The sequence below is a fragment of the Loxodonta africana genome, chromosome 3, assembly GCF_030014295.1.
Source record: "Loxodonta africana isolate mLoxAfr1 chromosome 3, mLoxAfr1.hap2, whole genome shotgun sequence".
NCBI classification, from domain to species: Eukaryota; Metazoa; Chordata; class Mammalia; order Proboscidea; family Elephantidae; genus Loxodonta; species Loxodonta africana.
In genome coordinates this window covers 35,323,624-35,350,721 of record NC_087344.1, presented here as the reverse complement: position 1 = coordinate 35,350,721, position 27,098 = coordinate 35,323,624, and the positions used below count along the sequence as shown (strand labels likewise).

Sequence of the window (27,098 nt, the reverse complement as noted above, 5' to 3'; positions counted from 1 at the left end):
CTACCCCATAGTGTAATGAGCCTAAGTGGGGCAAAAGCCTTTCTTTCTCTAGTCTTCTCTCTGCCTTTGAAGGCCACACCCTGACCCCAAGCAGCTGTGAGGGGAAGGGGGTTGTCCTGGTCTCTAGAGCTTCCCACCAAGACTGTAACCCTGCCCAGAGGGCCTTCCCGCCAAGAACAGGCAAAGACAAACTAGTAGAGAAAGCACTTTATCAGCCCCCATTTCTGCGGGGCCCCGGCTGCAGGAGGCGCACTAGCTCCTCACGCGGACGCGCCACGAGTAGGTAGTGAGCACCCGCTGGCGCCTCCGCACCACGCACGTGTAGGTGCCCTCGTTGATGGCGTTGGCGATGATGCTCAAGTGTGCCTCGCCCAGCGCCAGGTAGCCGGGATAGGAGAACTCCAGGGGCTCCTGGTCCTTGTACCAGCTGCGGGGGCGGGGGGCGGGCAGCTAGGCTAGGCCGCCCACCTGCCCCTCCGACCCCCAGGTCTGCCTCCCACCCAGCACTCACTACACTTTGCCCTTCTTGTGCAGGATCTTCTGGCCGCAGCGGAAGGTCACGTTCCTGCCTTCAGGCACCAGCCTGGTTTTGGTCCTGGGGGGCGGTGGGGTGGCCGCCACCGTGGGGAAGGGGAACTCTGTTCCGGGGGAGGGGGGAGTGCCACATCAGTACCCCCACCTCCTCCTAGAGAACACAGAAACAAACCCGAGAAGGTCCACCCACCCCTCCGCCCTGGAGTCACCGTAGCAAAAGTCGCAGCTACTGGGACAGAGTCGCTTCATGAGCCTCCGTCGGGCATCACAGAAGCCCCTCCGCGCCCAGGATGCGCACACAAAGAGCCGGTCCAGGCAGCCTGCGGAAGGCGGCTCCGGCTCAGGGCCTGCCCTCGTCCCACCTGGGCCCGCCCCCACCCCCGCCTCCCACCTGCACCTCCTGCCCCCAATACCCACCCGCACCGGCCCCCCCCAACAGCACTGTCCTCCGCGCCCCGCCCACAAGCACCCCCTTTCCTACTCCACCTCACCGTAGAGCCGGTGCAGCCCCCACATCTCGTCCTGCGACAGCGCCTTCCAGCCACGCAGCGTGGCGTTGAGATGCATGAGGGCCCGGACGTGCTGCGAGTGCATCAGGCCCAGTGCGTGACCGATCTCATGGGCTGCCACGTGCACCAGGTCCGTGAGCCACACGCCTGCAGGCCGGGGGGTCAGCGCTACGAAGACCCCAGCCCGTTGCCTCCACCCTGCTGGCTGTGCCACGTGGAGCCGCAGCGGCCTCGGAAGATAACAACGTCCCGAGACAGGCCGTGACTCGGGCCCCAGGAATGCAGCTCAGCGCCCTCAGCGGCCGCGGGTTGAGGGGGAGGTTCGGGGAGCTGGAACCTCAGGCCTGTGACCTTCCCGCCCCGCGGTCTCCCAGCCCAGCCAGTTTGACCCCAAATGTCCACCACCCCCACGTCCCTCCCGCTGTAGCCCCGCGGTGGTGCCCGGCGCCAGGGAGGGGCGGCACTAGGGATGCGCGGCTGGAGTGGGCAGCGCGGGTCACCTTTTTTCCAGCTGTACCGAGTGGGGCCCAGCACCCAGTACTCGCTGTCGTCGAAGTGGATGCCACCGTGCGGGGGGAAGAAGGCGTGGGCCAGCTCGCCCGTGGGGCCGTCGAAGCAGTGGTGCAGGGCTGAGGTCAGGCAGTCCGTGTGGTTGATTGGGTAGAAGCCTGGGGGGAGCACGAGGCTGAGCGGGCCGCGGGCGGGGCCGGGCCAGGGCAGGGCAGGCGCCCACCTATGCGGAGGTCGCTGGGCTGCTCGGGGGCCACCTCGCGGAAGCTGAAGGGGGACACGTCGCTCCACATGCGGAAGGCGGCAGCCAGGCCCCGACGGGTTTCGCTGGGACTCAGCAGGTTCCGCGGGAAGGAGAGGATCCTGGGGGGTCAAGGTCCGGGTGGTGGGAAGGACAGGATCCTGGGGGGGGGGAGTCAGGGGTGGTGGGAAGGACAGGATCCTGGGGGGGGAGTCAGGGGTGGTGGGAAGGACAGGATCCTGGGGGGGAAGTCAGGGGTGGTGGGAAGGACAGGATCCTGGGGAGGGGAGTCAGGGGTGATGGGAAGGACAGGATCCTCGGGGGGGAGTCAGGGGTGGTGGGAAGGACAGGATCCTTGGGGGGAGTCAGGGGTGGTGGGAAGGACAGGATCCTGGGGGTGGGACAAGGTCGGGAGCAGTGGGAAGGAGAGGATCCTGAGGAGATCAGTTAGGCGGGGGCTGCCCCCAGGCCCAGGATCCGCACCTGTATGTGAGGTTGAAGTGGTCCCATCGTAGCCGGGCCGGGGTCAGCGTGTAGCGGCGTCTGCGGGGCGCCTGAAGGGGTGGCGAGCCAGGGACGGGGGTGACAGGGACACCTGCGGGGTCCGGCGCCGCCACATCGCCCTTCAAGAGAAGCGAGTGGCGTGGGAGGCAGCAAGGAGGTTCCCCAACCCCGAGGCTACAGGAATAGGCTGGGGGGGGTGGGGGTTGCGAGCGTTGACTGACCGTCCCGCTTTAGGATTTTCTGAGTTTGCCCTTATCCTTTCCCAATAGAGTGTTACTGTTACACAAGAAATAAAACGGTTACCGAAAACTGGGAAAGAACCGAGTAGGCGGGGCTGGAGCCAGATGTGCTGCTTCCCCACCCCCCAGCCCAGCGGCCAGACCCACGAATGCACTTACCCACGGACGCCCCAGTCCACGGACGCTTGGACACACCCGCCCGGCCCCCCTTCCCGGCCCCGCCCGGCCGCCCGCTCTCACCTGCGCCGCTGGGACCCCGGGCCGGGCCAGCAGCACCAGCGCGGGGAGCAGGCACAGGGCGCCCAGGACAGCTCCGAACCGGCGGTCCTGCCCGGGCGCCCCCGACGCCTTCGAGGGGGCGCAGGCCCCGCGGCCCATGGTGCTGCGGGCTCGCTGTCCGGCGCGTGGAGCAGCGCGGCACGGGAGGAGGGGCGGCTCGGGTTACAGCCCCCGGGGGGGGGGGGCGCGGAGGCGCGGCCGCGCTGAAGGGAACCAGCTGGCCGCCTACGGTCGGATCTCCCAGCCACTGCAGCCTGGGCCGCGGGGACCCGCGTCTTGGCGGTCGGTGGCAGGAGCCTGGGCAGGGCCTGCCGGGCGGCGCCCCTTGGGGCACCGGGAGGACTCCAGAGTGTGTGGAGGCCCCGGGCAGCCAGGGAGGAGGCGCACGCCAGGGGCTCAGGCTTAGGGAAGGGCGGTCAACGGGGTCTCCTCATCGGCTAGGGGCTGAATGACCCCAATGGCTTTTTCTTCAAACGGACACCCCCTCCCCCCATGCACCAGATGAGACCCGGGAGTCGAGTCTCCGTCCTGGCTCTGGCGGCTCCGTGGGGCCAGCCCAGGACGCGTCCCCGCGAAAGCTGAGGGGAGGGGACGCGGCAACTGAGTTTGGGGCGGCTGACGGGGCGGAGAGAGGCTGGGGGAGGGGGGAGACATGGGGACGTGGCGTCTGGAAGGAGACTGCAGAAGGGACAAGGCTGCGGGGCAAGGGCCCGGGAGCGCCAGGAAAAAGCCAGCGGAGGGGCGGGCCTGGGAGGGCAGGACCCTCAGGTAGGAAGCTGGGAGAAAACGAGTCGTGCGTGGGAGGTTGGGGAGCGAGAGTCCCCGAATGGGCGCAGAAGGGGCTGGGGTCTACCGAAAGGGAGAAACGGGAAGCGGAGTTCAGCGCGGGGCATCTGAAACGTGGAACCGTCCAGGTTGAGGGGGCAGCGAGAGTGGGTGCGCTGAGCCCCCAAAACATGAAGGTGCTATGAGCCCAGCAGGCAGGGTTTGGTGGGAAGCCTCTTGGCGGGAAGAGGGATGGGGTTGGCGGCCCTCGAGGGCAGGGCGGACTGCGGGAGGGTGGGGTGGGGAGGGCGCGTCCGGTCCTCTCTCCTCCTTCCATTCCAGCCTTAGCCAGGGTGACAGCGTGGGTCTAGCCAGCTGGGTCAGCGCCAAGCAGCTGGCGGGCAGCCGTGTGGCTCCGCGGGGCGGTGCACGGCGGGTGGTTCTTGGAAAGCGCCGGCACCAGCCCAGGGCAGCACCCCCACTTCGTGGCTAAATACTTGCTGCAAAAAGTTCGCCCCCGCGTGTGCCACCGCCTCCCCAGGTCCGTGTCCCCCCTCCCATGTTCTCCGGTCCTGAGATCCAACCAGCCCCCCCTCCCCAAGTTTGCTCAGCCGCCAAGCCTGGGCCTACAGTTCCCGCGGAGACGCGCCCTGCCCCAGAGGAACGGGGGGAGGAGGGAGTGTCTGGGAGGTAGCAGGAGCGCTGCTGGGGGTCGGGGGTAGGTCCCCGGCTGGGTCCACATTGGGGTCCCGGCCTCCAGAATGGGGCGGGGCGGCTCGAGCAGGCCCGCCCAACGCGTAGCCAGAGGACAGAGCGGTCCCGGCCCCCCTTCTCCGTCGGACACAGACGGGGTGGGGGGCCAGCAGCTTACGGCCGGCCTGTAGAGGCTGTTCCCGATCTGGGGGCGGGGCGGGGCTGGAAGAGCCCCGGGCTGGCAGGACACGTGAGGCCGGGGAGGGGGTGGGGGGCGCTCGGCAGGAGCCCTGCCGGATGGGAGAGGCCGAGTCGGGACAAGGGGGTTAGGGGGACCGGCCACAGGCAGGAACAGACGGCAGAGTGCATGGATCCTTTTATAAAACACGGGTGGGCGGGGGCCGGGCACTGCCGGTCACACGTAGATCTGGATGCGGTCGCGCACCGGCTGGCGGCAGATGGGGCACGCGCTGAGCGCTGCGCCGCAAGGCGCGCACGCGCCGTGGCCACACTGAAACACTAGGCGGATGTGGCTGTCGATGCAGATGGGACAGGTGATGCGCTCCTCCATCTGCCTGTAGCGGCTCTGCAGCTCCTCCACCAGCTGCCGCTGCGGGCCAGGAGCGGCCGCTGCGCTCGCCACCTCCGTGCCGTCTGCAGGGGACAGGAGTGAGGGGGCCGTGAGCCTCAGCCGGATTGGGGCGGGGGCAAGAAAGGGATTAGAGCTGGTGTATCCGCAGCAGGGGCGTCGCCACGCAAGGCGCGCGTCCACTCTGTTTGGTGTACCGAGGGTCAGGCGAGCCAGGGGGAGATGCCGGGCCCTGCCCCACCTACCTGGGCGCAGCTTCTTGCTGATGGCCACCTGACACCTGATGCACTTCTTCATTCGGCGGGCGCACTCTGAAGGCGGTAGGAGGGCACGTTGGCCGGGGTCTCATCCCCCCCGCCCCCCCCCCCCGTGCCCCGGCCCACCGCCGCCAGTACTCACCCTCGCACACGGTGCGGTGCTGGCACGGAGAGAAGAGCACCAGCAGAGCCAGCTCGGAGCACACCAGGCACTCGGCTGCCTCAGGCCCCGCTGCTGCCACGTGCAGATTGGTCACCGTGTTCGGGGTGCTGAGCACATGCCGCGTGCCCACTGCACCCCCGCCGCCACAGCCCTCTGCTGCCTGCCGCTCCCTGTGTGGGAAGAAGAGGGGCTTTAATGGGCCCGGTCGCTGCAGACCCTCCACTCCTCCGTTGCAACCTCACCGGAAGCGCTGGGCGCAGCTCTGCAGGGCCTTGAGTACGTGGCCCTCCGCAGCCAGGTCCAGCGGGCTTCGGCCCCGGTGGTTGGCGTAGCTCACGTCAGCGCCCTCCAGTGCCAGGAAGCAAGCGACTGCCGCGCCCACCGTCAGCTCAGCGCTGCCCGGGAGGCCCGAGGCCTGCAGCTGGGCAGCAAGATGGACCTGATGAGGGCTGGGCGCTGGAGCAGGCCCCGGGCTTGAACAATGGTCTGTTGAAGACTCTCTTGGCACTAGGTGGCCCCACCCACCACCCCAACAGCTTGAGCATGGGGGTGGGTCTCCTCCCTGGTCATTGCCTTCCTGTCTGAGGCCCCTGGCAGCAGCTGGAAAGAAAGGCTCCCCTGCTCTGCAGAAAGGACTGGTTCTGAGGCCACACCTCCACCCCTCATCCCCACTGGGCCTCTCTCGCCCCTTTCCCAGGCTGGTCAGGAGCACTGACCACAGCTGTGGTGGGAGGGGGTCAGAGACGACACCTTCTGCAGACCCCAAGTCCCCTAGGCTGCCCCACCCCCCTCAGAGGGCCTGACTCCCTGGACCTTTGATGAAGGTGGGCAGTCAGCCAGACCCTGCCAGGAGCCAGTGGCCACCTCTCCAGCCAGCCCAGCCCACATTTCCTCACCCTGGACAGCAGCTGCAAGGGCCCTGGGTCCCCCCCGGCCCTGTCAGTTGCCAGGGGCAGCAGTTGGTGCCGCTGCAGTGCCACATGCAGAGCAGTGTCCCCGTCCTCATCCTCAGCATTGACACTGCAGCCGGCGTCCACCAGCAGTGGCACTAGCCCCATGTGGGCCTGCTGCACGGCCAGGTGCAGCGGGGACTGGAGCTTCCGGTTGCGCAGGTTCACATCACAGCGGCCCTGGGGCAGGGCAAGGAGGCATGGGCTCAGCCCCCAGGGTGGGGTGGGAGGGGCAACTCCCCAACCCTGGGCAGGCCTGGGCTCTGTGGTGGCACCTCTCGGATGAGGATCTGGGCCACGTCGCGGTGGTTGTTGAGGGCAGCCAGGTGCAATGCTGTGAAGCCATCCTCCTTCTTGGCATCGACCAGTTGCCGGGCTCGTGCCAGAATCTTCCGGACGGCTCTGCAGGGGTAGGGAGGTCTGGCCGAGCCCAAGGACTGTCTCGATGGCCTGGCCAGCCGCCCACCCACCTATCCCACTCACAGTGCATGGCCCTTGAGCGAGGCATGGTGCAGCAGGGTGAAGCCCTGGCTGTTGGTGGCGGTGACGTCGATGCCAGGCACCTCAGTAAGAACCTCAACAATGCCGCTGGCTCCGGTGCCCACTGAGATGGCGCAGTGCAGGGGTGTGTCAGCGTGGGCATCCTGCCAGGGGGTGGGCTGGGGTCACTCAGCTGGGAAGCCACCCAGCTACCACCTTGACCCCAGGGACAGGGCCAGGAGACCCAGGCACTGGCACTCACGGGCAAGTTGACATCGCAACCACGCTCGCACAGCACACGCACCACCTCCAGGAAGCCCCTCTGAACAGCGACGTGCAGTGCTGCACTCCGTGAGCCGTTAAGCGCGTCAGCATTGCAGCCAGCGCTCAGCAGCACTCTGGCGGCCTCCGGCTGGTTCCTGGGGGCAGAAGGAGTGAGGAATGCTGTGCGGGCAGGCGGGAGCCTTCCCATGTGCCCCCATACTGCACCCCAAGCAGGCCTCACCCCAGGGCTGCATAGTGCAGCGCTGTGTTGCCCTCGTCATCTGGCACATCCGTGCCTGCCCGTGCCTGCAGCAGCAGCCGCACCAGTTCCACCTGGCCCAGGTAGGTTGCTACCTGCAGGGCAGTCCTGCCCTGGTTCTTGGCGTCCACCTGCAGGAAAGCCAGCAGATCAGCCCACGGCCCTAAGCGCCCTGTCCCTTGGGCTAGCCAGGCATGGGAAGGAAGAAGCAGATTGGTGCTGGGGCCGTGCCTGCTCTGGGTGCCGCTGCAGCAGGTCCAGCGCCCGGGCTGCATTGCCCAGTGCCACCTCCACCACGAGTCTCCCTAGGTGCTCTGAGTCACTCTTCTGTGCCCGCAGCTTGTCCAGGGCAAAGCTCAGGGAGCCTAAGGGTGCAGGGAGGAGGTCAGGGGGTAGGGCAGCCCCAGACCCCCACTGGCCACCCAGGCTTGCCCCTACTTTTGTTCTCCCGGGCACGCTCAGCCACATCCAGGTTGGCATCCTCTTCAGGCCGGTAGGCCACCAGGCAGGAGGGGCTGAAAGTCCACAGCTGGCCACCGACCGCCACACGTAGGTTCCCGTCCCCAAACACCTTGACCACCTTCCCAATGCGCCCCAGGGCCTATGGGGGTAGAAGGCAGGATCACAACCGAGTCTCCAAGGCAGGAGGGTAGGCAGGTGGGGTGGGTGGTGGGGTGGGCACTCACGGGGGCCATGTCATCTGTCCACTCGCCATGGCCAGCCTGCAGCCGCTTCACTGCGTCAAGGTCATCGAGGACCCGGACCACATCTCCCACCCAGAAGGAGTTGTGCTGAGTGACAGAACAGCATGTGGGGTGTCCCCCAGCAGGGGTTCGGGCTGGATGAGAGCCACAGGACTAGGGCAGCCCTGGAGGGCCACCCAGAGCATGAGAGTGACAGCTGAGAGGCAGCCACGCAGCCAGCTCGGGGTGTTGATGGCCAGAAGCCTCACCCCTGGGGACCAGAATGGCCTGGGAATGCTGCCCAAAGTCACTGTACAGGCCCCCTCCTCTCTAGGCATCTTTCCTGCTAGCACCTCCCTCACTGCCTGTCCTGAGGCCCCCCCCGCACCACGTCCCTGACTCACAGGTCGAACTAAGCACACCTCCCCTATCCCCATCTCCACTTTGCCCCCTCCCAAGGCCCTACTTGTGGTACCCTCCTCCCCCTCCCCCACTCCTGCTGGCTGGCTTCCCAAACAGCTCTCACCTATGCCCCTCACTCTGTCCCCACCACCTGGGCCAAGTGTTCCCCTCCCTATCCTCGCAATGGGCCTCCCCATGGCCTCTCCCTCACTGCCGTCTGCTCTCCATGCTGCACACAGAGGGATCATTTACAAAGCAGACTCAACTGTGGCTTCAAACCGAAAAACCTCGGGATGAGGATACCCCTACCCCAGCCCAACAGCTCAGTCTCCCCAAAAGCCTCGCTGCCTGGGCTCCCTCAGGCTGCAGCCTCTTTCTGCCCCTCCTTGCAAACCTGACCCCACCACTGACACCCACCACCCCGTCCTTAGGGCTGGGGTCTTGGTGGCGCACCTTGATGAGTGCCCCGGGGTGGAAGGTCCAGCGGGTCTCATTGCTAAACTGCACACGCACGTCCCCGCGGTCTGTGATGCGGTGCACAGTGCCCGTCTGTCCGATAAACTGTGGTGCGTTACGGAGGCTGTGGCTGGGCTGAGCAGGATTCTTGGGGAAAGGGGCTGGGGTCCACAGGAGGAGAGGGGCACACAGGCACATCAGATGGGATGCAGCTCACCTCAGCCATCCTGGGATTCCATCCGCCATGGCCTTCCTGCATCTCCCTCAGTATGTCCGTGTCCAGTAGGCACTTGACCTTGTCTCCATGTTGGAAGGGCTGGCCGTCTGCACTCACCCTCCGCTGCAGCTCTGCTGGCTTACCTGCAAGGAACAGCAGGTAGGCCTCAGGCAGTGCCCCCTCCCCACTGGGACATCATACGCCAGCCCTGTCCCCACTCTGTCCACAGAGGCTGAGCTGAGGGGAGGAGGGTGGCAGAGGAGGGTGTGCGTGATGTCAGGTGTGGCCAGCCTCATACCAAGCCGTGGAAGGTGCTCCTTGTAGTAGAAACCGCCGGATGCCTCGCCTACACACTTGAGGTCCACCTTGCCTTTGTGGCCCACGCGGTATACATTGGTGGTGCCATCGGCCCATGTCACGCTGGCTACACTCCGGCCTGTTTCCACATCCCAGCCACGGATGTCCACCACACGGCCTGACTTCCCTTCCCCTCCTAGGGAGATGTGGGCCCTGCTGGCAGGCTAAGACTGTGCCACGAGGCTGAGTCATAGCCCGCCACACCACCATCCCAGTCCACCTTGCTGCCCACTCACCATCTTGAGAGCCCCACTCCCAGTCGGGGCCCCGTACCACCTTCGCCCCCTGGAAGATGCCCCTCAGCGGGATCCTTGGGAGGCTCTGGCGGGGACTCAGCGTGATGCTGCAAGAGAGGGGGTCCTGAGGCATGCCAGGGTTGAGGTGAGATGGGTAGGCCATCCACTGTGCCTAGCCTTGCTCCTCCATGCCCAGCACCTGCTCGTACCCTGACTGGGGCCTGGCTCCCAGGCCTAGCTTTGCCCTGGACCGACATGGCAGGTCAGTGTCCTCTACACTGTGGGAGGTGGCTCCATGGGCCTCCAGATACTCTGAATGCCAGCCTGAGACTGCGTTCCCCTAGGCCCTTCCCTGATGTCAGGCTGGTAGGGGCCCCCAGGCCTGCCCTCACTGCAAGGTCTCTGTGTACACGGTTGCTCCTGACCTGCTGCCTCCCCCTGGGCTGGGTGCCCCTCAGGGCCATCCCCAGTGCTCAGCACATGGCCTGCTCAGAGAAGGGCTTAGCTCACAGGAAACGGAGGCACCCACAGACAAGAAGATTCCTCCTCCTGAGGCTGCCTCCATAAACCACAATCAGGCTAGCAAGTCTCCCCAGCCCTGCCTTAGAGCTGGCTCCCAGCTCAGCCACCCTGCCTCAGGCTCACTGCCAGCCTTTGGCCCCCCGGGATATGACCAGCTCTTCAGCTGCTGCCTGCAATCCCGCATAGGCCCCTGAGTACCCACTGCTGCATGTGGCCACACTAGCTCTTAGGGTGGTACCAGTCATAGTACCCACCTCTGCAGACCTGTTCCACACCTAGGCCCCGAGTGACCATGGCCCTGTCACCCTCCTAGGAGATGGCTCTGTCTCTAAGCCTGGGCGGGGGGGTGGGGGGGCGGTGCGGGCAGCAGTCCCAGGCCTGGAACTCACAGAGGCCAAGGCCTGGTCAGGTTACAGCAGCACCTTCAGGGAGGCCTGCCCCAAGCCTCTGGGTTCCATCCGGGTAGGACCAGTGCTGCCAGGCCCTGCCCAGGCAGGCAGCAGTACTCACGGGCGCGAGTGGGCCGTCTCATAGCGTTCGAAGGCGTGGGTGAGGTCGTGCTTGTTGTGCATGTAGCACTGCGTGCACAGGTCATAATCAAAGCACACGCGGCACTTCCAGCGCATGCCTCGTAACCCATGCTTCTTGCAGCAGTCACAGATGATGTTGGGGTGGCGCACGCCTGGGGGCGGAGCCAGGATGGAGTCAGGCGGGATGGCCGGACCCCGGCACCCCGCCTTCTCAATGCCCTGCCCCCCCCCCCACTTAGACACACCGATCTGGGCATTGTCATAGAGCAACAAGTCGTGGGCGCCCTGGTAGCCAGCGCGGTAGTTGGTACGGATGCCATGGTCCCACTGCACCACGACCGTGCGGTCAGGGGTTGAGGGGCTGCCGTGTCGACCGAGTTCCACCACTGTGCCCACGCCGCCCTCGCCGCCATCCTGCTGGCCCCACTTCCAGTCCAAGCCGCGTACCACGCGCATGCCCACCTGCACGCCAGCCTGGGGATCCGGGTCCATGGTGGGTGGGGGGCTGCTGGGGATCTGCAGGCAAAAAGTACCCACCCTCTCAGGCTGTGCCAGGGAGGCCCACAAGGCCGACCGGTCCACAGGCTCCATGCTGTACTGCCCAGAAGGGCCAGTTTCAGTGTGTGCAGTTAGCTGTCTGCAACACAAGCTCACTGAGTACTATTGGGTGGGCCTGGTGGGGGTCTCCAGGCCCAGGGCTGGAAGACAGTGCCCCAGCCACATCTGGCCATGAACCTGGAAGGAGGAATCGGAACATCACATGGGGCGACTATACTGCACCCTAGCAGGTCAGGGGGGAAGAAGAGATGGGCTCTCGCCTGCGCATGGGTTGGGGAGGGCTGGCCGGGGAGGAGACTCAGGCTGAGCAGAAAAAACTAGACAAAGAAGCAGAAGGGGAGCAGCATTCCAGGGACCAGGGACCTCCATGTGCAAATAAAGGCCTTGTGGCAGGCAGAGCTTGCTGAGCACGAGGATGGGAAAGCCTTTGCAGAGGTGACACCTGTAGGGAGGGTGGTGGAGGTGGGGGAGGGAGAAAGGCCCCTGCACCGTGGCTGCTCAGTGGGGACCACCACAGCTGTCCCGGTGAGAGAGAATAGCAGTCTGGCCTAGTGTGTGCCTGGGGGGCTCCATCGGTGAACACCCACTGAATGTCAGCTGTGCTAGTAGACCTGGCTAGCACGCTGGGACCATCAGGACAAATTTGTTTAAAAATTATAGACTTGGAATGCAGGTGTGAATGTAAAAGGTAAGATGATAAAGCTTTCAAACAGAAACAGGCTACTGGTGCAGCCAGTTGATCATGGGACTCCATTAAAGTTAAGGCCCAGCTAAGAGACTGAAAAGGCAGCACCACACGAGTGAGGATATTACCCCCCCACACAAAGAGCTCGTATCCACTGTGTAAACAACACCTATAAATCTCTGTGAAAAAACAGGCAACCTCAATAGAAGATGAGAGAAATGCTGGGACAGTCCCTTCAATGACACTACACACCTGGCTTCTCTGGCCACCAGGACACTCATTACACCCCGTTTGTATCCAGTGGACAGTGCTGGCACCCCTCTGGGCCTTCTCGAGAAGATTGACCCAGAAGCTCCAGGTACATGGTACATATGACTGGGATCACACCTATGCTCACAGCAGCACTGTTCCCACATGTCCTCACCTGAAATGGGTGTGAAACATGGCTTAGCCCACAGTGGACTGTGACACCACCACAGGCGCACACAGAGACAGGGCGAAACTCACAAATGTGATGTTGAAGGGAAGTTGCCAAATACAAAAGAGCACTGGTTACTCGATTCCATTTACACAAAGTCCAAAACAGGCCTCGCAAATCCAGGGCACTAGGAGTCAGGGAAGGCAGGCCCCTGGGTGCGCTTCCTGATCTGGGTGCCAATTACATGTGTGTTCCTTTACAAACATGCATTAAGCTGTGCACTTATGATACATGTCTTATCTGTACTCTGCTGTTCTTCAGAAAAAAAGTATTTTAGGACAAGAATGGATCTGGAAGATAGTTGAGACACTTATCTAACTCCTGAGCGCTTTCTGGAGGCTCAGCCTGCCCACACTTTGGGGGTCAGGGCCTTGCAGGATTGAATTCTCTGTGCTCTCAGGGCATGCCTGAGCGCAGGGTCCCAGTCTTGCCCCTGACCATGCCCTTCTGCTTGCTGGCCAAGGCTGCAGCCTTGCTCTCAAGCCTGGTAGCCTAGCTCTCTGCAAATTCCCCTTCTCATGGGTTCCTCCTCATGCCCAGAGGGCTTCCACAGATGTCCAGGCCTTTGAAAGGACAAACTATTCTGATCCATCTTGAATCAAGAACCTCTGATGAAATGGCATATGTCTCCTTCCTGGAGGGGGCTCCACACTGCCCCGATGGGTCCAGGCAGTGCCCCCCTGGGCCGAAAACCTCCACAGAGTGTGGCCTACCCTTAGCAGACAGCAGCATGAGGTCTTAGGAGAAGCTTCCTTCTCCTTCCAGGGCACACAGCCAAGCCCAGGCCCACTCCAGCAAGAATGCCTGTGACCCTTCAATAGGGGAGGGTCCCAGAAGCAGTTGCCACAGTGGCCAGGCATGTTGGATGGCCCTGCCTTCCCAGTGGATGGTGTCAGTATGCTGAATGTTGGGGATCCTGGGGCAGTGGGGGCCAGAGGAAGCACACATGCTGTGGCCCACAAGGCCTGGCTCTGCTCAAGAAGGGCATGGCCTCCTGCTGGCACCTCCGGCACAACCAAGACCAGGGCCACTCCTCGGGTCCGTTCAGGGTTGAGCACAGAGGCAGGACATGACCACCACTTATGGTGACCATACGATGCAGACTGGCTACCTGCCCCAGGCAGTGAGCACCCGTGTCTGGACACTCGCCTCAATGTTCACTGGCCACTGAGTGAGGGTACATGCAGATGGAGACCTGAGGGGGCCTATGCTCAGCTTCTGTGACGATCCAAGGCCCCATCCCAAAGGGCTGGCCTGGGCCTAGCTACTCCCACCTGTCATTCTCATCCTGAAACACAGACCACGAGCTCAGTTTAGGCATGGCTGGCACTGGGGGCTGGAGAGACAGTGGTGACCACGGCCCTGACCACACAGAGCCCAGCTCCACAGGTACCAAGTGGACACAGCTCTAGTGGCCAGCCAGCCTCCATGTCCCCTCCTTGGTAATGGCCCCTGACTCTACCTAGGGGAGCCCTGTGTCCCACTGGAGGCTGTCTTAGTGGAAGGTCACACTCAAGGGACACATAGGTTGCCCCCGCCAGCCTCCTCCAGGCAGGGACCTTCCCTGCAGACATGGGGCAGGGGAAAGAGACAGTGATCTGCTGGCATAACAGGGGCACTGCTCCTGAGGGGTGTGATGACCACCAGAGTCGGTCAGGGCTGAGTCGACACACTGAGCCTCCTCACTGCCCCCACCCTTCCCATACAAGCCTGTTTAGCTGAAGTTTGCCAGAGTGGGACTCAAGGCAGGCAACTGGAGACCACACAAGTATGGGTGGGCAGGGCAGACTGGTGATGTCTCTCAGAGACATTGGCACCCCATCACCCCCACAGCCCTGCCCCACCTTCCGAAGGCCACTGGCCACCTGCTGCTCCTCCTGCCCTGCTGGCTGTTTGCTGTCCTGGACCCTCTCCAGCCTCAGAGCAATGGGCAGGAGACGGGCGCAGAGCGGAGGGTGAGCCCTACAGGGTCTGGGAGATTAGATCAGGACCAGGCCTCTGCCTGTGGCCACTCTGGACAGGCAGCAGGCTGGGGTCACCCACCAAGTGCCTCTGGCCAGCACCTGTTGGCGTCACACACAGTATTTTTAGCAGCCACCCCAGAGCACAGCCAGATAGTCCACCAGCTGTGGCTAGCAAAACACCATCCCCCAAAAGCTGTCCTCCCAGAGTTGAGGGTCGAGGCACAGCAGGGGAAACACTAAGCCTAGGGGCTCTTCCCACCCTCAGTGCTGCCACCCTGACCAGGGGCCCCTGATGCCCAGGGCGCCCCGGGCAGAGGGCACCCGAGGAGCCTGAAGAGCTGGCACTGGTTCTCCCATTCAACATCTTCCTACACACCACAACGTGCCCAGCTCTGGGAAGCCACCTGGTCACCTCCTTTCCAGCCCCCATGTCCTTGGAGGCAGGACCCACAGTCCAGTGACAGCTCCCTGCTGTCTCTCCCTGCGTATCCACCGTGGGGACACTACGTGGAGTTCCAGGACCTCCAGGAGGCCAGCCCTGGGGGCTTCCCAGGCCTCTCTCTCCACCCACCTCCCTCCTGCCTCTCAAGCAACCTAAGACCAGCCTGGACTCTGTCATCACTATCCCCAGGGCCTGGCACATCATCACTGGTCATGCTCCCCTCACATCACCCCTCGACCCCAGGGCTCACAGCCTGGTCTCTGACCCAGGGCCCAGTGCATCATCACTGGTCACGCCCCTGTGACATCGACCCCCCAGCCCCAGGGCTCAAAGCCCCACTCCAAAGGCCTCTCTAGGGGGTAAGTGGGGAGGTAGCAGGGCCACGAAGCAGGGACACAACAAGGGCAGGCAGAGAAAGGGGGACCTGGCTGGGACTTGGCGTCACCCCACCTCCACTACCAACCAGGAGGCCTCTTCTCACAGGAGAGACAGGACAGTGTACTGGCTTCAGGTGGCGGGGGTCCTGACCACCCTGGGTGCAGCAAAGGCCCTCTCCGTGCCCACTCACAGGAGGGTCAGGTGCTGTGGGCCCCCAGGCAGCCTGCCCTTCTCAGGACAGGACTCACTGACAAATGACTCAAGCCGTGGGCTGCCCTGGGCATTGCTGTCCTCCTCTGGCCACTGGCCAGGACCTCCAGGCTCAGGGCTAGATCTGGGTGAGGCTGGGCCCCTGAGGGTCCAGGCTGCAGGCCCCCGAAAGGTGAACCTAGGCCTCAGTCCCTTGAGCAAGTCCCAGAGCATTCTGGGTGCTGGGACTACGCTCTGCACCCAGGCCAGCTGTGCCACACCTGCCCAGAACACCCAAGATGAGGAAGACCCAAGCGGGGGTGGGGTCTGGTCGGACCCTCAGTCACAGACGCACCCCAGGGCCCCCCTCCACCTCCTAACGATCCCCCCTCATCCAGCCCTCCCCGGACAGCCGGCGGCTTCTGAGCTGCCACTGTACCTTCCTGCCCTGGCCCTCGAGGCAGCAGGTACAGGGGATGCCCCTCTGAGCTGGTCCCTCCCCTCCTGCCACAGGAGCCTCTCCCAGGTGCTCCAGTGCTCCAGCTCGTTCGCCCTGGGCTGGAGGCAGCTGCAGATACCCAAGGCTGGCCCGCGTCCTGCCTCCCCAGAAACACTGAAGCCAGAGGAGGCTCAGAGCCACGCAGTGAGTTATGGTCAGTGTGCGTGGTGGGGCTCTGGAGAGTTGCCTGCCCTTGCTGTCCACGTGGCCCTGTTTCAGGTCCACAAGGAACAGGTCCCAATCGTTCCCTGCCATCCCTCTTGTGGACACACTTCAAATTTTGGAATGTGAGCGCTGCAAGGCAGAGTATGCTCATGCCTGGCACCACGGTGGGGAAAATTCTCCCGTAGGTGACTGCTCTTTTTTTTTGCCAGAAACACTGGACTCTGCCATCCTCCCTGGAGTTCACAGGGATCGCCTGGGCTGGCATGGGAAACCCTCGAGGCTGCTGCTTCCAGTTTTTAAAATGATCCTGAGGTGGTCTGTGCATCAGGACTCGGGTGACAGATTTAGTAAAATCAGAACTTACCTTAAAACACACACCAGCCCCGTGTCAGCATCCCAGGTGCTTAATTGTGGCTCCCTGGGTCACCCGTGTGGTCGGCTGCCCAGACTTCCTGTTGGAACCCAGCAGCCATGCTGACACAGAACACAGCAGGTAGGGTGGGCCGCCAGCAAGCGAATCTGGGGGAAGATGGTTTTTAGGAGAGAGTTTTACACTTGCAGCATTTGCGATCGTATCCAAACAACAGGAATGACAGGGGTACTCTATTGGCCCCTGGTTTCTCTTCACAAGAAACCGTGAGCACCTGGAGGGCAGAACTGTTTCCAAATCACAAATCAGGACAGTGTGTAAGAGGGGTATGTCCCAGGCTTGTACTATTTTGTAGAAGACTTTTTAAAAGACCATAAAAATTGAACCACATCTAGCTAGAAAGCTAGCAAATCGCCTTCATTCAGAAGAACGAAGTTCACTGGAACTGCACTGTCATAGGAGCTGAAAAGGTTGCCGATTCTTTCCTGGTCCCTAATGGTAATTGTGGAATCGACATTGTGTGTGGCACAATCAACTGGCAAAAACAGGAGAATCCCGGGCTTTGGGCATATGGCAGCTCCGGCTAAGATTCAGGTGGACATCCCAGATGCCAGGGAGCCCCAGGCCACTGCGGAGCGGAGGGAAGCCTGAAGCTGAGAACACAGAAAACCCAGCGTGGTACAGCACCAAGAAACCTGCTACCAATAGGCCAAAGTGATGGTTGAGCTGTCATCACCTCTAATTGTGGCTACCCAGGTGGCAGCCCTTTAGGCAGGGCCAACAGGAGGACACACCCTGCAGACAGGGCATCTCCACCTGTCTGCTATGCAGAGGCAGCCTTGAGCGGAGATAGACAGCCATTAAAGCACTTGTTACATCTGAATGCCCTGGAGCAACAGGGCCGGGTGGATGGAGAGGAAGGGCAGGAACTAGAGAGTCCAACACTGCAGCCCACCAGCAGCCTGACACCTTGCTTACTTTCCTAATTGGTTCTGAGCTGGAAGTGGGGGAGGCAAGATCACTTATCACTCCCCCTCCCACATATGCACACACACTCAAAAACAAACAAGGTAGAGGAGTGACAGCAGCAAATCCAAACAGGCAGGCCACCGGCCCACTGCTCAGTTTCACAAGCCAGTAAAGAGCTGGCTCGCTCTCCTGTCTGGCTGTCTGGCCGTCCATCCGTGTGCCTGCCCACCCTCCTTGAGACCCTTTGCCTGCAGCTCAGACGCCTGGAGACTTGGGACTGACGTCTGGCTGCGCCAAGTTTCAGAGCAAGTCCTAAGCCATCCAGCCCAGATGCCAAGATGCACAGTTAGCACCTCCACCTCCGCCAGGACCGCATCACAGGCTAGACTGACCTGTCCGCTCCTGGGGGGCTGCCGCTGTCTACATACCCGTTCCCAGGCCCACGCCCAACACCCCAAGCTCTCCAGGCCTGGCCCCCAGGAGTCTGGAGGCCTGACACCTACTGCATGCAGTCACTGTCTAGAGCGCGCAGTAGCCGAAACACTGTGCCGCCGCCACCTGCCGCCCGGAGTCGCCCCGGCTCTGCAGACACCAGGCCCGCGCTGCGCTCTGGCCAGGACTCCGGGACGCGCACCGGGCACGAGCGGCTGGCCATGCAGGGCGGGGGAAAGGGAAGGGGCCGCCCCCCGCTCCCCTCCCCCGCGGCTAGGGGGCCCATCCCCGACGCCTGCACCCCTCGGGGCCGCCCCGCCCCTTGTCATTTCAGCCCCCTTCCTTGGGGAAGTCGCCCCGCGCCCGGACCCCATCCAGACCCTTGCCCGGGCCTCAGGGCCCCACTGACCCCTCCACTTGTCCGGAAGTTTCCGTCCCGCCCGCCTGGCCCGGGGACGCTGGGGCCCCTGAGGAGCGCTGTCTGTCACCCAGCCAGTCAGTCGGTCCGTCACGGTCTGTGCGGTGGGCGGTCTGTCGCCACGTCGGGCCCTCGGCTGCTCAGCGGCGGCCAGGTTAGGACGCCCTGCCGCCGCCGCCGACCCCGCTGCGCAGCGCCCGCAGCCCACCCGGCAGACACTACCCCCAAGCCCCCAGCACTTCGGGTTCCTGGGGCTGCCGCGGGACCTGCCGGGAGTTGTAGTTCGCTGCCCGCCAGGGCCGAGTGCAGGGGACGAGCCCGGACCACAACTCCCAAGAGGCCTAGCGGCCGTGACGCTGACGCGCGTCGGCTCTAGTAGGCGCTGGGCTCCCCCGGCCCGGTCCCTGGCTCTGCCTGCAGGAGCCCGCCCCCCTCCACAGGCACCGCCCCTAGGACCTTGGCTTGGTCCCGGTCTCTGCCCGCAGAACCCCGGCCCCTCCTGGGTCGGGGAGGGCAGGTTACGTTTTAAACATAGCGTTGCAAAAAAGGGCCGTGGAGTTGTACTGAGCTTTTACAGAGTGTACCCGTCTGGGGCCGTGGATGACCGGCGGGCGCGCGGAGCCGAGGCAGGCTTTTTGCCCTTGAGCAAAGGGGCCAGACTCAAAGGGCGGCGGGGGCCAGAGGACACTGGCGTTGCCAGGGTGGGGTTGGCGAGGGCGAGGCGAGAGAAGCCTGGGCGAGGCGAAAGACCGCAGGCGGCGAAGAGCTGTGGGCACCGAGGACGCGACTTGCTGAAGAGGCGATGCGAGGCCACGCCCCCGCCGCCCGTAGGGGTGGGGCAGGCGCAGGAAGTGCGTCGCAAGGGGCGGGGCTCAAGAGCTTGGACCTCGCCCTGCTCTACGTGGCGTAGCCGGGTTCGGTGCTGCGCGGTCGCTGAGTGTCTCCGCGCCTGCGCACAGGCGGGCCAGAAGACGCATTCAATTGCCATGGAAATTGAAGGGGCTTTTTTTAAAGCCAGGGAATCAGCCGGCGAGTGCGGGAGTGATGTCAGGTTGGGGGGAAATAGGCGGGGCTTCCAGGTTTGCGGAGACGAGACGTCATCGCAATCACCTTGTTCTGACTTAAGTTGATTTAAATCCACGGAGAGAGTTGAGGACAACGAAAAATAGCAGTCCCCTGTCCCATCCTCCTGCGTCCTCTAGTGCTGCACCCTAGAGGTCACTTCTTCAACTCTTGCAGCTGTTTCTCTGATACAAACCTCCATATTTCGAAAAAGTAGACAGATATATTTTGATTTATTCATTTTAGACATTTCTGTGGACTTCCCGACAAGGTCAACTTGGGTATCCAAACGATTCCCCACGCCCTCTCACCTGTTGACCTGTTGCAGTCAAGTCCATTCCAACTAACAGCGACTCTATAGGACAGAGTACAACTACCTCATAGGATTTCCAAGGCTGTAATCTTTATGAACCAATGTCATTTATGATATTACTATCACACACAAGTAAAATTTTGAAAATAATTCAAAAGCAGTTGCAGCAGTACATCAACAGGGAACTGCCAGAAATTCAAGCCGAATTCAGAAGAGGACAAGGAACATGGGATTTCATTGTTGATGTCGGATGGATCTCGGCTGAAAGCAGAGAATACCAGAATTCTGTTTCATTGAGTGTACAAAGACATTTGTATAAATCATAACAAATTACGGATAATATTTCGAAGAAAGGGAATCCTAGAACACTTAATTGTGCTCATGAGGAACCTGTACATCCAGTGGCAGTCCTTGGAACAGAACAAGGGGATACAACGTAGTTTAAAATCAGGGTTGTATCCTTTCACCGTACTTATTCAATCTGTATGCTGAACAAATAATCCAAGAAGCTGGAGTATATGAAGGAGAACGCAGCATCAGGATTGGAGGAAGACTCATTAACAACCTGCAATATGCAAATGACAAAATCTTGTTTGCTGAATGTGAAGAGGACTTCAAGCACTTACTGATGAAGATCAAAGACTACAGCCTTCAGTATGGATTACCCCTCAACATAAAACAAAAATCCTCACAACTGGACCAATTAGCAACATCATGATAAATAGAGAAAATATTGAAGTTATCAAGGATTTTATTTTACTTGGATCCACAATCAATGCCCATGGAAGCAGCACTCAAGACATTGAATGACATATTGCAGTGGGCAAATCTGCTGGAAAGACTTCTTTGAAGTGTTGAAAAGCAAAGATGTCACTTTTGAGGACTAAGGTGCGCCTGACCCAGGCCATGGTGTTTTCAGTTGCCTCATATGATTGCCTCATTTATCTGGACAATAAATAAGGAAGACTGAAAAAGAATTGATGCCTGTGAATAATGGTGTTGGTGAAGAATATTGAGTATACCGTAGACTCCCAGAAGAACAAACAAATCTGTCTTGAAAGAAGTATAGCCAGAATGCTCCTTAGAAGTGAGGATGGCAAGACTTTGTCTCACGCTTTGGGTATGTTATCAGGAGGGACCAGTCCCTGGAGAAGAACATCATGGTTGGTAAAGTAGAGGGTCAGCAAAGAAGAGGAAGATCCTCAAAGAGATGGATTGACACAGTGGCTGCAACAATGGGCTCAAGCCTATTGTGAGGATGGCACAGGACCGGGGAACTTTTTGTTCTGTTCTACATGAGTCGGAAGTGACTTGTTGGCACCTAATAACAACATTTTTCATATGGAAGGAACCCTGGTGGTGCAATGACTAAGTGCTTGGTTGATAAAGGTTGGGGGCTCGAACCCACCCAGTGGCTCCAACAGAGAAAGACCTGGAATCTGGTTTCATAAAGATTTCAGCCTATGAGGGCTGTGGGGACCATGGTCTTGGGGAACATCTAGCTCAACTGGTATAACATAGTTTATAAAGAAAATGTCCTACATTCTACTTGGTGAGTAGCATCTGGGGTCTTAAAAGCCTGTGAGCAACCATTTAAGAAACTCTACCGGTTTCACCCCTTCGGGAGCAAGGGAGAATGAAGAAAACTAAAGATACAAGGGAAAGATTATTCCAAAGGACTAATGGACCACAAATACCATGGCTCCACCAGGCTAAGTCCAGTACAACTAGATGGTGCCCAGCTACCACCACTGACTGCTATGACAGGGATCACAATAGAGGGTCCTGGACAGAACTGGAGAAAAAGGTAGAACGAAAGTCTAACTGATAAAAAAAAAAAAAAGACCAGACTTACTGGCCTGACAGAGACTGGAGAAACCCCCAGAATTTGGCCCCTGGACACCCTTTTAGCTTAGTAATGAAGTCACTCCTGAGGTCACCCTTCATGCAAAGATTAGACAAGCCCATAAAACAAAACGAGACTAAAGGGGCACACCAGCCCAGGGGCAAGGACTAGAGTGCAGGAGGGAACAGGAAAGCTGGAAATGGGGAACCCAAGGTTGAGAAGGGAGAGTGTTGATATGTTGTGGGGTTGTTAACCAATGTCATAAAACACTGTGTACCGTTTAATGAGAAGCTAGTTCTGTACACTTTCATTTAAAGTACAACAACAACAAAAAATAAATACACGGGTACATTAAAACCTAATACTATACTCAAAAAAAGATTTCAGCCTAGAAAACCTTACAGGGCAGTTCTACTCTGTCACACTAAATTGGAATGAGTTGGAATTGACTAGAGAGCACTGAACAATAACAGCATTTTTCACGTAGTTCCTGTGGACACAGTTAAGTGATAGACTGCTAGCGAAAGGTTGGCCGCTCTAACCCACCCAGAGGCACCTCAGAAGACAAACGTGTGGCCTGCTTCTAAAATGTCACAGCCTTGGAAACCCTATGGAGCAGTTCTACTTAGTACACATGGGGTCACCATGAGTTGGAATTGACTTGATGGCAACTAACAAAAACAACAATTTATCATATATCTAGTTTTTTACTAATTCATTCTTAATTTTTTTCTCATAAGCCCCAACATCTTTTCCACATGCATATCAATAATATTTCCAGAAAGGCACAAACACATCAGTTCTATTTAATTCCTGGAGACCTCCCTCCCAGAGCCTTCTCTCCTCCTGCACCAGTTTGAGCTGATTGCTTTCTAAACTTACTGCAGAGCTCTCACCTTGAGTTTGCCTTGTGCTGGCATACTTGTGATTCCCTTTGCCTCTCTCCTGTGTTGGATTCCCTGTTTCTGGAATCTGTGTTCTCTTCTCTCTTATTTTGTTGAATTAAGTCCTCCAGTAGCTTCTTGGAAAGGACAAATGTCTGAATATGTGTTTATTCTATTCTTATCCCTGATTGTTAGTTTGGCTGGGTATAGAATTCTAAGTTGGAAATCCTTTTCCTTCACAATTTTCTAAAGCATTGTTTTTGCTTTAGCTTCCAGTGTTGCTGTCAAGAAGTCTAAAGCCGGTTTGATTTCTAATTCTTTGTGTGTGACCTGTTTTTTCTCTCTGAATGTTTTTAGGATTTATCTTTATCCTTGGTGTTCTGAAATGTTATGATGATATACCTTGATGTGGGCCTTTTGTGCATTGTACTGGCCACAGAGTTATTCCTTCCATTCTAGAGGCTTACGACCTTCAGTTTTAGAACTTTTAATGTTTAAAAATATTATTTTATCCCTCTTTATTTCCTGTGTTCTCTCTTGATTTATTTTTATTTTTATTATTATTTTTTTACTCTTGATGAAATTTTTATTAGTCATATATTGGACTTCTTGTACAAATCCTGTAATTTTCTTTTCTTACCTAATATCTACCTCGTTTTCTGGGAGATTTCCTCAACCTTAACTTTCATCCTTCCTATTGATTAAATTCTCATGTATTTTATTTTTCTGAGTTCATGCTCTTTTTTTCTTATTGATTCTTTTTCATAGATAATGTTCTTTCACAAATGCATTTTTTTCTTATTTTAGGTTAATTATATACATATTTTTAAATGCACTGCAGTGCAGTTGAATTACTTAATATGGCCCTCCTAGCCATCCATGGTCTTGTGACTTCCACAAAATGATTGTGTGTGACTATGCAGATAAGGTGCTGGTGACCAACCAAAGGGACCAGACAGCTTGTTAACAATCCAGATAAGGTGCATGGAACCCTTACAGGGGTGGAGCCATGCAAATAAGGTGTATGGGGCCCTAATGAGGGGATTGGTCAGTTTCATCATCCTGCCAGGCTTAAAAGGGGGACGGGGGCAGGAAGGGGGACTGTCTGGGGCCAGGAATGCTGCAGGTTCGTAGCTGGATGGGCCTACCTGGCCCTAAGCATGCATGCCGTCATAGCTGGCCACTCATCTTCAACACCCACCACACCCAGGCACACCAGTCCTGGCCTCTCGCCCGGGCTTCAGACTCGTGCGCCCAGCTGCCTGGGCTTCACACTGGCCTCTAGGCCATAACCACAGAGCTGCAGGTTGCCTCCCCTGACTGCTCCACCTCTTCCTCCCCATCTCAGCAATGACACCGTCACCTACCTAACTGCAGGGCTAAAACCATGGGGGTCACTCTTTTATTTTTTTAAGAGTGATAATATCTTAGTCCCACCCCATCCAGAGCAAAGGAGAATGACAAAAACCAAAAACAAAAAGAAAACATTATCCCAAAGGACTAAAGGACCACATGAACTAGAGATTCCACCAGCCTGAGACCTGAAGAACTAGATGGTGGCCAGCTACCACCAACAACCTCTCCGACAGAGATCATGTCAGAGAGTCCCAGACACAGTGGGAGAAAAATGTGGAACAGAATTCAAATTCATGGAAAAAAAGACCAGATTTACTGGTTCAATACAGACTGAAGGAACCCCTGAAACTATGGCCCCTGACACTCTGCTAATCCAGAACCGAAACCATTCCTAAAGCTCACTTTTCAGAAGAAGATTAGACAGGCCTATAAAACAAGAAATAACACACGGAGGGATGTGCCTCTTAGTTCAATCAAATACATGAGACCAAATGGGCAGCTCCTGTCCAAAAGCAAGGTGAGAAGGCAGGAAAGGACAGGAACTGGATGAATGGACACAGGGGACCCGGGGTGGAAAGGCAGAGCATGTTGTCACATTGTGAGGATTGCAACCAAAGTCACAAAACAATACGTGTATAAATTTTTGAATGAGAAAAAAAGTAAAAAGTTATATATATATATAATTTTTTTAAGGAGCCCTGGTGGAGCAATGGTTGAGTGCTTGGCTGCTCACCAAAAGGCTGATGGTTCAAACTCACCCAGCAGCTCCACGAGAGAAAAGACCTGGTGATCTGCTTCTGTGAAGACTACAGCCTAGGAAACCCAATGGGGCAGTTCTGCTGTATCACAGGTGCCCTTGCCATGAGTTGGAATCGACTCCATGGCAACAGGTTTGCTTTGGTTTGGTTTTTATTACCCTGTGAGATTGATTACATTCGTCATATTGTGCAACCGTTATCACTCTTTTCTGAATTATCCCACAGCCATAAACATAAACTCAGTGTCCATGGGTCATTCTTGGTTTTTCTCTTTTTCTCAACCCATATTTTCAAATGGCAGTTGTCTGTCTCTCCTGGCCAGGTTTTAAGTTCCAAAAGGACTAGGACTTGGTCTTTTCCAAGGCTGTGTCCTTAGCACATGCACAGTGCCTGGCACACAGGGGTTACTCAGGAGCTGGCAGATGAGGGAGGATGTGAGTGACTTGGGATGTAATGGTGAAGCCATAACTGCAGTCTTTCTTTACCCAACAAAAGGCCACAGATTCAATGCGATTCCTACCAAAACAGACCTCTGGTGGAGGGTACTCCCTTCACCCCACTGGACGGCCTCCCTACCACAAGACCACAGGAGAAGAGGGAACCATAGAAAGCTGAACCTAAAAATCTGTGTACTATCTCCCCTCAAGCTATTTGGCCAAGATAATTGGGCCTTAATGTACATAGCAGCTTGTTCATAATTGCCAAGCACTGCCCATTGTCCATTACCCAGGGAATGTATAAACCTACTTTATAATCACATACTAGATGGAGATAGATATAGCTGCCATCAAGTTGACTCCTACTCGTAGTGACCTAGTGAAAACAGAACAAAATGTTACGACTCAGCAATCAAAAGGGGTAAAGTAGTGACAGGTGCAACAACATGGGCGCATCTCAAAGATTTGCTGAGTCACAGAAGCCAGTCGCAAAACCATATGATCCCATTTACATAAGCTCTGGTAGTCCAGCTGTGGGAGAGATGGACTGGGAAGGGGCACAAGGGAGTCCGTGGGGGCAGAAATATCTGTGTCTTGATTGGGGTGTGGCTACACAGGTGTACACGTTTGTCAAAATGCATGGACTTGTATACTCAAAATGAATTTATTTTATTTTATGTGAATTATGACTCAATAAAGTTTAGTTAAAAAAAATAGTTGAAGTTCATATATTAAAAAAAGCAAGAATAGCCAGAGCATTTCTGAAAAAGACAGGTAATAGCCCTACAGATATTAAAGCATATTACAGAGCCTCATAATGAAAATGGAGTGAAACCTCGAGAGACATCGGTGGAATAGAATAGGCCCAGAAAGTGCTCTATGGGAATTAGCATTTGATAAGGGTGGTGTCCAGGAGCCCTGGTGACTCAGAGGTTAAAGGACTTGGCTGTTAACCAAAAGGTCAGCGGTTTAAACCAACAGCCGCTCTGCAGGAGAAAGATGTGGCAGTTGGCTTCTGTAAAGATTTACAGCCTTGGAAACCCTATGGGGGAGTTCTGCTCTGTCCTATAGGGTTGCTATGAGTCTGAATTGACTGGATGGCAGTGGGTTTGGCTTTTCGGCTTAAGGGTGACGTCATAAATCATTGGGGAAAAGAGAGACCACTCAATAAACAAAGTTGAGTCTGGAGCTTGCGCTTTACACTAGAGAAAGTTCTGAGTCAATCAAAATTAAATGTAGAATAAATAAAGCCATGAAAGTACCAGACAAAACTAATGGAGAATTCCTCTTAGCCTCAGATTTGGGAAGGCATTTCTAAACATGACCCCAAATCCCAAGTTATAAATCAAGATTGATAAATTTTACTCTGTAAGAATAAAGCATTTTTGGCATGGCAAACCACTACGAGCAGTTAAAAGACAAAATTACAAACTGGGAGAAATATTTGCAACGTATGTTATTATAGACAAAAGGTTGAGCCAACACAAATCAATAAGAAAAAGAGTTACAGCCCAAGAGAAAATGGGCCAAGGACACTCAAAAGAAAGGACAGAAAAAGAAAAGGTTAAAAAAAAATTTAAATTCATGTTACTCTAAAGGCAAAAACAGCCAGAATGTTGCTGAAATAGGCAAGTAATGAAGGGGACTAACCCTTTATCCATGGGAAGAGCTGACCTCTTCCACAGTCAGAGGAATGGGAAACACACAAGCACAAGGGAACACGAACCATCGTGACCATCAGCGTGGCAATACTCCATGTGTCCAGTAGGTGGCGAGAAGCACTGCACACTTCAAAGGTGGAGTTGGAACTGCAACAACAGCCTCTTTGGCAGGCAATTAGTGGAGATAGGTATCAAGGGTATTAGGAGTCCCTGGGTGGTGCAAAATGTCCCTAGGTGGCATAAACAGTTTCCGCTCGACTACCTAAAGGTTGGTGTTTCTAATCCACCCAGCAGTGCCACAGAAGAAAGGCCTGGCGATCTGCTTCCATAAAGATTTAAAAAAAAATTTTTTTTTTTTTTTTAAAGATTAGAGCCAAGAAAATCTTGAAAACCAACGATGTCACCTTGAAGACTAAGGTGCACCTGACCCAAGCCATGGTGTTTTCAATCACCTCATATGCACGTGAAAACTGAACGATGAATAAGGAAGACCGAAGAAGAACTGACGCCTTTGAATTGTGGTGTTGGAGAAATTAGATGAATGGAAACGGAACAACCAGAACAGAAATACTGAGAAAGTTCATGCATTGTGAAG

General features: G+C 57.4%; 2 protein-coding genes across 9 annotated transcripts; both read right to left on the bottom strand.

The window, feature by feature from the left end:
- Nucleotides 1-195: 195 nt before the first annotated feature.
- On the bottom strand, nt 196-2,915 carry MMP23B (matrix metallopeptidase 23B). 3 transcript variants are annotated; one of them, XM_064281103.1, is made up of 8 exons: nt 2,778-2,915; nt 2,278-2,417; nt 1,777-1,916; nt 1,544-1,711; nt 1,026-1,190; nt 744-854; nt 512-638; nt 196-427 (listed from the first exon to the last, which is right to left on the bottom strand). In XM_064281103.1, the coding sequence occupies exons 1-8, from the start codon at nt 2,913-2,915 to the stop codon at nt 253-255; spliced, it is 1,164 nt and encodes a 387-aa protein (XP_064137173.1). In that variant the 3' UTR covers nt 196-252. The 3 variants fall into 3 exon arrangements, with proteins under 3 accessions (XP_064137173.1, XP_064137174.1, XP_064137176.1); XM_064281104.1 differs by having other exon boundaries at nt 1,026-1,157; XM_064281106.1 differs by having other exon boundaries at nt 1,544-1,672.
- Nucleotides 2,916-4,638: 1,723 nt separating this feature from the next.
- Nucleotides 4,639-18,308, bottom strand: MIB2 (MIB E3 ubiquitin protein ligase 2). Of its 6 annotated transcripts, none has more exons than XM_064281087.1 (20): nt 18,178-18,308; nt 16,362-16,516; nt 10,885-11,155; nt 10,620-10,791; nt 9,588-9,694; nt 9,293-9,487; nt 8,995-9,137; nt 8,775-8,870; nt 7,923-8,027; nt 7,675-7,837; nt 7,468-7,601; nt 7,219-7,367; nt 6,976-7,132; nt 6,717-6,877; nt 6,509-6,635; nt 6,180-6,413; nt 5,526-5,704; nt 5,263-5,453; nt 5,109-5,174; nt 4,639-4,928 (listed from the first exon to the last, which is right to left on the bottom strand). In XM_064281087.1, exons 3-20 carry the CDS (start codon nt 11,129-11,131, stop codon nt 4,690-4,692), a joined length of 2,865 nt encoding a protein of 954 aa, XP_064137157.1. In that variant the 5' UTR covers nt 11,132-11,155; nt 16,362-16,516; nt 18,178-18,308; the 3' UTR covers nt 4,639-4,689. The 6 variants fall into 6 exon arrangements, 5 of the variants coding, with proteins under 5 accessions (XP_064137157.1, XP_064137156.1, XP_064137159.1 ...); XM_064281086.1 differs by having other exon boundaries at nt 8,775-8,882; nt 18,178-18,307; XM_064281089.1 differs by lacking the exon at nt 8,775-8,870.
- Between the last annotated feature and the right edge of the window lie 8,790 nt (nt 18,309-27,098).

Excerpts from the sequence above, each read along its gene's own strand:
- MMP23B (XM_064281103.1), bottom strand. The coding sequence starts at position 2,915 with ATGGGCCGCGGGGCCTGCGCCCCCTCGAAGGCGTCGGGGGCGCCCGGG. Across the intron at positions 1,191-1,543 it reads TCGGTACAGCTGGAAAAAAG|GCGTGTGGCTCACGGACCTG; the intron begins GTGACCCGCGCT and ends CCCGGCCTGCAG. Across the intron at positions 428-511 it reads CACAAGAAGGGCAAAGTGTA|CTGGTACAAGGACCAGGAGC; the intron begins GTGAGTGCTGGG and ends CCGCCCCCGCAG.
- MIB2 (XM_064281086.1), bottom strand. The coding sequence starts at position 11,131 with ATGGACCCGGATCCCCAGGCTGGCGTGCAGGTGGGCATGCGCGTGGTA. Across the intron at positions 8,883-8,994 it reads GGAATCCCAGGATGGCTGAG|TTTATCGGACAGACGGGCAC; the intron begins GTGAGCTGCATC and ends AACGCACCACAG. Across the intron at positions 5,454-5,525 it reads AGCTGCGCCCAGCGCTTCCG|GGAGCGGCAGGCAGCAGAGG; the intron begins GTGAGGTTGCAA and ends CTTCCCACACAG.